Raw genomic sequence first — 7,961 nt, forward strand, 5'->3', positions numbered from 1 at the left:
GGTAAAGCTACATTTTCAGAGAAAACTATTACCAGCCTATTCGGTGATTTTAAATTAGTTTATTAATTGTATCAACATATTTACCAGGGTTTTGAATATCCACACTAGGCATTTTCTCAAATATTTACGTTTAATGATAATTAAATACACACAGTTCAAAAATAGCTCTGGCTGTTATAATAGAGAACATATTTTCAAGAGAGGCACAAAAGAGAAGGTAGCTAAAGAGAATTAGTGTTTCCTGGAATATTTTCCCACAGAAGTCAAAACAATGTTAGATTTTATTTAATACCCAATAAATACATGAAAAGTACTTCTGTTCCCCTAAAAGTGCTCCTTCCTTCCCCAGGACATGTTGATAATTACTAGTACAACTTGATCATTTTTATAAATTCAATAACAATTTTAAAAATGATCTACAACAATACAGACATAATTCCCCTATTTGGGAATTATGTATGGACATCGATTATGTCCATACATAATTATGTATGGACAGCTATCTGTATGGACATCTTTGAATTGTCTCAAGGGTATTGTACCTGGGTTGCTTTCCTCTACACAACTGACTAAAGCCTAGTGAAAAACACAGTTTAATAATCTCAAAGCAAAGTTTGAAAAAAAATTAAAGATATGAAATTTTTTAAAAAGCGAATATTGAAAAATATACAAATAATGCCTTGAGTAGTGTAGGGCCTCAATACAAATAGACCTGCGTACAAAGAAGCAAGAAACTGTGAATGAAAAGATTGGCTTTCTCTTATTGTGGCATTAAATACTGAGAGATTTAGGGCGAGGGGGTGAACATCAATTTATATATATATATACACACTATATATAATTTTATAAATTTATATATATAAAGTTGGTGAGACTAGATTTCCTCCCACAGTTCCAATTCTGCATCTGAATTCTTTACTGATACGCATGTACCAGTATTGAGGATCTCAATAGACAGGTTGCAAAGAACTCACAGCAGCCCTGCCCTGGCTCCGGCACATCATTACCTGAGTGCACAGTATGTCCTAAGAGTTCCACCGAGGGAGATAGTCTGGACTTCGTAGAAGTTACAGGTGAAATACCAGCATTTCTTTTTGGCTGAGCATGTGAAACGTTTCAAGGGTTGTTTGAGTGACTGACTTTCTTCCCTTGCTCTAGGTCCCCACCTGCTTTGCATCTCACCATCGAGCAGACGGCCTGCTGGAAGTTGTTGCTGACCACCACATACAGTAACAGGTTGCCAAAGGTGTTCAGGGCAGCCAGCGGTCTAGAAACGATGTACGCCTCGTGGATCTGATTCTCAATGGAGCAGCTGATTGAAAGCAGGCGAGATTCAATCCGAATGACCCTCAAGATATGGAAAGGCAAGAAGCATATATAAAACACGAGGAGCAGCAGAATGGTTAGTCTTCGAGCTTTCTGCTTAAGGCAGCTGTGCGTCTGAGGTCCTTGTGTTAGGGTGTAGATAATCATCGTATAGCAAAGTGTCACGATTACCAAGGGGAGGCAGAAGTTGGTCGCCGTCAAAATTAGATTGTACCATTTGATGGTCGTGAGGTCATCTGAACTGGTGAGGTCGAGGCAGGCGGATCTGTTGGTCCTGGTGGTTGACGTGATCAGAAAGGTTATGGGCATGACGGCCACCAGTGAAATGGTCCACACCACCCCACAGGCCACCACAGCCCATCGAGTTTTATGGATGGAAAAGCAGCTCATCGGGTGAATAATGACAAAGTAGCGGAAGATGCTGAAACAGGTGAGAAAGAGGATGCTGCTATACAGGTTAAAATGGAAGCCAAAGCGGATGAACTTGCACATGAAATCCCCAAAGATCCAGTTTTCTCCGCTGGCGTAGTAGTGAATCAGGAAGGGCAGGCTGGTGAGGTACAGCAGGTCCGTGCAGGCCAGGTTCAGCATGATGATCGTACTGCTTCTCCAGGGCCGCATCTTGAAGATGTACGTGGAAATTGCTACTGCGTTCCCGGGAAAGCCCACCAGGAAGATGATGCTATAAATAACTGGGAGGTAGTGCGTCTTGAGTGGGATCTTTTCATCAGTGCAGTTTCCAAGAGCAGCTGCATAATTGGGGAAATCAGAAGCATTTGCAACATCATCTAGTGGCTCATTCATGGTTGTCTCCTTTCATTTTGCAAGAAAACAAGAGAGTGCAGTTTGGCGATACGAATCGAGAGAAAGTAACTCGCTGATAAAGGAAAATAGAAAACATTAACGGTAGGGTAATGAAAACAATGATCCACTTTTCAATGAAAATTGCTCTAACAGCCTAAATTTGCCACTCTTTCTCTTTAATCTCCAAAGAGACCCTGAGGAAGAAATTGAATTTCAAAGAAAATGACTGTAAGGCAAGTTACTAAAGACATCTAACAATAATATAAAAGTTAAATACTATGAGAAGTAAAATGAAGGACTGGGGTGGAAAACCCCACGTTGTAGCTGTAGAAGACGACTTGGCCAGGTTGCTGTTGAGGTATGCCCTAGAGTGTCACCATTAGAGACTTGACCACAGCAAGCTCCACCACTAATCACGCGTGAGGCACCTCACCAATGTGTTACCTCTAAACTTGACAAAACGCTGAGGACATTTCTTATTATCTCTATTTTACAGAAGAGACTAAAACCGCGACCTGTTCCTGGTAACACAACTAGTGGCACAGCTGGGATTTGAACCTATGTTTGTCTGACTTAGAACCCATTCTCTTTCCAAACTGCCTCACTGTGCTGCCTCTCAATCTGGATGACCCTAAATGAGGGATGCAATGGGAAGTGCAAAGGCATGACGGGACTGAATACCAGACATTGCTAAAATGTAGATTTCGTGCATTCCAACATCATATGTCTGGTAGATTTCATTTTCAAATTTCAGCTCCTCCAACCCATTTTAACAGGCAACATAATTTGCTCATGTTGTGGGGGGGGGGTGTTTGCAGGGGGAAGAGGAACAATAGCTTCATGCAGTGTTAAGAGCTAGGGTGCTATTGCCAGAGGCCCTGACCTTGACTCTGTTTAGCCAAAGAGTAGTTGTGTGTCCCTAAGCAAGTTGCTAACGCTCTCCAGGGCTGAGAGGAGTGGGATTTTAACCTTTCTTCTTCTGGCTTCTCAGTGTTTTCTAAAATTTTGACTGTGAATTTCTGCATGAAGATCACTTAAAAGAAGAATGACTTACAATTAGGTTATTATTCGGATGTAAACGCTGTTGGTAAAATGCATCCACTTACATATTTATGAAGCACCCACTGTGTATTAGTTAGGCACTCTGCCAGGTCCTACAGATACCAAATGAATAACATGCACAGATGTACAAGCCACTATCTCAGTCTACTCGGGGAGATGGACAGAGAAATTATTTTAACAAAATACAACGCTATCTCATGGAACTGTCAATATATCCCCCCCAAAAAAGACACGAAAAACACTTGGAACACTACTGGGCACATAATAAGTGCTCAATAAATGTTAGGTGTTAATCACTAAGTCCTTTGATAGATGAATAGTACAAGGCTACTGATATTACAAAGAAGGGAGGGAACAGCTACTTAGAGAATAGGAGAGGGCACTAAAGGAACATCATTTAGGAGGGAACATTTCATCTGAAACTAGCAAGAAGAGAGGAAAGGCCTTCCAGGTAAAGGGAATAGCGTGTGCAAAGGCACTGAGGTGTGACAGAGTTCAAGAGGTTTCAAGAGAAATCTCAGAATGCATTTAAACATTTATTACTTTTATTCTGAATGAATTGGGGAAAGAATAGTTCAGGGATAGGAAGCCTGCCAGGCACTGAGGTGTGACAGAGTCCGAGAGGGCAGCTGTCAGGACCCACACGTGAGAGGCCAGCGCTCCCTGGGACCATGTATTACCAATCAAAAGCGAATGTTTCTCTCCTGGTTCAGTTAATTTACTCTCACTGGTATCGCTATTTGTAGAACTACCACAGACACAGAACTAAGGGTGACAGGAGTTAGGCACTGCTGACCAGCAAGGGTGCTGTGAAGCCAGAAAACCACAGTGGAGAGCTTTTCCTTTGACCAAAAGCCATAATGGGCTTATGCATGGAGAGAAGGCAGTCATTTAAACCCAAAAGAAAATGGTCAGGGTTAGGGAGTCACTGAAGTAGCACTTTCTGAAGTCTGTTCTTCGCAAGTCAAGATTCAAGACTGCTTATCCGTCAGCTCCTTGAAAGCAGAAGCAGGAAGTCACCTCGTACCCCAGGGGCCGACACACATATTTATTGTGTGGGACTCAATAAATATTGTTGAATACAAGAACCGTGAGTAACACCAGCAAAATATATCTTGTGCCGCAAAACTAGTAAAGCAGCAATGGTTATTCAAAAAAAAAAAGTTTGATTCTTTCATGGATTTTAAAATAAGGTGCAAAATTAATTTCTGTTATTGCAAATAAACCCCTGCCATGTTATGGGGCCATTTTAAACCGTAATCGTATCAGGAAAAGGCAGGCTGTAGGTGGAAACAACCACCTTATTGTTTTGAAAAACAACAGCGCAGCTTGGGATTTACTGAACAATGACTGACCACTTGTAAGGGAGCCGGGGTTGACCAAGAAGAGTCACCCCTCCCCCTAAACCTCACTGAAAGAATGGTTTGAGTTTACAAAATACGTGTGACGTTAGGAACAGGAGACAAAAACTGGTCAGGGCTGTGAGCGAAGTAGAACGAGGCAGTTTCTTTCCTCGACAGTTCCAGAGTCCTGTGCAATTCACTGCTGCCACCAGAGCACCGGCTGACCACAAAGGCACCATTTGCATTCAGAGGACATTATGGAACGATGTGCTGTATTCCCCACTGTGGATCTCAGTCATAGGGCGGTTACAGACCCCCGAGGACTACTGTATGAACTCGAAAGAATGATCTATGAAGCTTCAACATAGCCAGATGGATACATTTGCACTAAAGTAGATGCCACACAAATAAAAGCAAGGACCAAAGATTTGGGAATTTTTTATGATGGAAAAAAAACTCCATCATTTTAGCCTCTACTTTTTTCTCTGAAATTGGGAAGACATTGGGAGTGTTTGAGGCTAGCTGCAGGACGTCAGTGTTTTGGGGATGCACAGCTCAGGACCGTCATCCTAAGGCCAGCCCGCATATGAACCTCACAGACTGGGATTGCAAGCTTCTGAGGATAAAGATGGCAGGACGCGGGACGTGGTATCTATTCAGGTGCAGCAGATGCTACTTTGTGTCCATAGAGGATTCTTGCCCACTTGGTGGGAACAAGTCAGGTGGGATTAATGAAGCAATGTGATTTTTCTAGGGTATCTGATAATTTTGTAATAAACTCCTTATCCAACAGCCCCCAACTGCTCTGCAGCTCCCCCTGCCACACCCTGGGCTCTTCTGGTGCTGAAAACCCAAGGCTAAGTTAACACCCGTTCTCTCCTCCTTTTCCCAAATTTCCAGTGGACCAGGGAGGGATAAACTTGGAACACTGCTCCTCTCACCCTCCCTCAGAGGCCTTGGAAACCCCGCAGCTAGGGTTGCATGTGGTTACCAAGAAGAACCTTGGATAGACCTTTCATTCACAAAGATTCATCTTGATTTCCTCATCTACCTATTTGTAAACTAATTTAATTTTGTACTTGTGGAAAGCGGACCAGTTCTCAGCCCAGACATACTTGTGAAGAGAGTGAACATTGTCCTCCCTGGACCCTGAAGGACCCCTCTCCCCAACTCTTCCCTCAGACCCAAATTTCAAATAAGAATCTGCAACTCAGGTACCCTGACGAGTCTTAGGACCTGCCACATTGATGGGGCCCAAAGGTATGATTTTAGCTAATTGATCTTTGACATTCTCCAATCAAATAAAATCTATGGAAATGCACACACAGACACACAAAAGTTTTACATCCAATTTGGAGGTTTAGAGACAATCCTAAACTTTTTCGCTTAATCTATAGCAAAGACACAAAACAAGATATAATAAAGGCATAATAAAGGGAAATGGTTTTTTGGTGTGCTTGCTGAGGGGTTTGTGGGGCAGCGTCTCTGGGCTTTGCTAACACCATGAAGCCCAGAAGCATACGGTGTGATCTAAGCACGCATCCGGAGGGCGGAATCAATCGATGTCAGAGATGAACTCTCTGCCCCCAAAGTCCCCACGCTTGGCCGTGAAAAAGGTAGGAGAAATCCATAGTCTGGCACTTCTCCAGGCCTCCCTGAGATAAATCTCTGGCCATTCTAGGCTTTTATTTTGCCCAGATGCGCCCCTGCCCCCTGCCAGGATGCGGGGTTGCTACTGCTGCCCCGAGATAAGAAGCTGGGGACGGGAGGCTCTGTTCCCGCTGGCTCAGGGCGTCCCGCAACCTGGGTCCCCGCTCCCGGATCAGCGCAGGTCCCCCATACCCGGCTCCCTCCCGCCCGCGGGGCCCGCTCCCCCCAGATCGCGGCTCACCTGGCACCCCAGGCGCGGCCGCCGTGCGCCCCGAGTGACCGTCGGAGCGCGGCTGCGCCCTGGCGGCCGGACAGTCAGGAGCAGAGGCCAGCGCGCCGCCCCTGCCCCTCCCACCGCTCGGAGCCCACGCAACAGGTGCGCCCCGGTCCCGCCCAGCAGTCAGAGGACAGCATCCTCCCTCGCCCACTTTCATGGCCAACACAGGAATACCAGCTTCCTCTCCCGGGGATCGCTGGACATCCTCCATGTCTGTTTTGCGCGAAACTGCCCAAAGGGAGTATTCCCTTTGGGCAGTATTCCCAGGAGCAAACACAGCCTGGCAGGAGGGCTTTTGCACCAGGGCAGTTGCGGTCCTGGGTCCTGTCGTCTGGGTCCAGAACTATCACCTGCTTGTCCACAGTTCACGGCCTTTCATTTAGTATAGGGTGGAAGCAACTTAAATTCCGGCTCTCTAAATTGAAGACCTCCGCCAGAGGGTATTTTCACTGTATGCAATTACAGTCCTGCCCTCCACAGCTCAGCAAAGTGGTGTAAAAATAGTTTGTAACTGTGTGGGGAGAGCACCTGTCGGAATCTCCAGATCTAGGACGCAGCCCTGTTGCCATAACCTGAGAACAGCATTCTCCCTTCTCTGAAACCCGGCTACGCCATCCGAGAGAACCGGGCTCTGAATCATTGGATCCTGGGGTCCCTGACAGCATCAGAGACAAGTTTTCTGTATTGCATGATGGGGACGCGTGGAGAAAGCCCCCTCTCCGCTCCACCGTGAATGGGCACTGAATGCCCCTTTTGCACTATCATGTTGATGGGCATTAAAGCAACCAGTCCATCCTCTGGGCGGGCCAGCCTGCAGGAGCAAAAATGTTAAACTAGGCATCCCAGAGCCCAAGTGAGAAGATCCTCCCTTGCTGATGGTTGGGACAGAACTATATTAGGTATTTTTATTAGTATGCTTATCATTATTTGAGTCCCAGACTCTCCCAGGAAATATTTTGCATCAGAGAAAAATTATTCTCCAATTTTACTATCTTTAATCACTTCCTCAATTCCTCATTTGGAATTATTTGATCCTATTTATTTCCAATCCGTCCACACATTCATTCAACAGACATTTGCTGCTCGATTATTCTGTATCAGGCACTGGGGAGCTGAAGAAGAATAAAACTTGATCTCTGCCTTCCAGGAGCTCGTATTCCTGAAAAAAATAAACAGTTAATTTAAAAAGTGATTAGGGTTTGACCCTGGAAAATAAGGGTGCTATGAGGTGCTATAAGTCAGTCGTAAGAGAGAGAGAGAGAGAGAGATCACAAGAAGCTTTCAGAGTAAAAGATGTTTGAGCATTTTCCCGTGGTGATCAAGATGTCCATATAAAGAGGAAATGGCTTAGAGGGATTATTTAAAAACAGGTATTGGGTCCTAGAGTTTTAGATGTGGAAAGGACGTTTAAAAATATCCAGTCCTGGGAATGTAAAATGGTGCAGCTACTATGGAAAACAGTACGATTGCTCCTCAAAAAATTAAAAATAAAATTACCG

At 44.7% G+C, this 7,961-nt stretch overlaps 1 protein-coding gene across 1 annotated transcript; it reads right to left on the reverse strand.

Annotated features, from left to right (window-relative positions):
• Positions 1 to 1,116: 1,116 nt before the first annotated feature.
• OXGR1 (oxoglutarate receptor 1) lies at positions 1,117 to 2,200 on the reverse strand. The gene has a single exon (XM_030856621.2). The coding sequence runs from the start codon at positions 2,128 to 2,130 to the stop codon at positions 1,117 to 1,119; it is 1,014 nt and encodes a 337-aa protein (XP_030712481.1). The 5' UTR covers positions 2,131 to 2,200.
• Between the last annotated feature and the right edge of the window lie 5,761 nt (positions 2,201 to 7,961).

Source organism: Globicephala melas, chromosome 18, assembly GCF_963455315.2.
Source record: "Globicephala melas chromosome 18, mGloMel1.2, whole genome shotgun sequence".
In the NCBI taxonomy this organism is placed as follows: domain Eukaryota; kingdom Metazoa; phylum Chordata; class Mammalia; order Artiodactyla; family Delphinidae; genus Globicephala; species Globicephala melas.

Coding starts and splice junctions, on each gene's coding strand:
- OXGR1 (XM_030856621.2), bottom strand. CDS start 2,130: ATGAATGAGCCACTAGATGATGTTGCAAATGCTTCTGATTTCCCCAAT.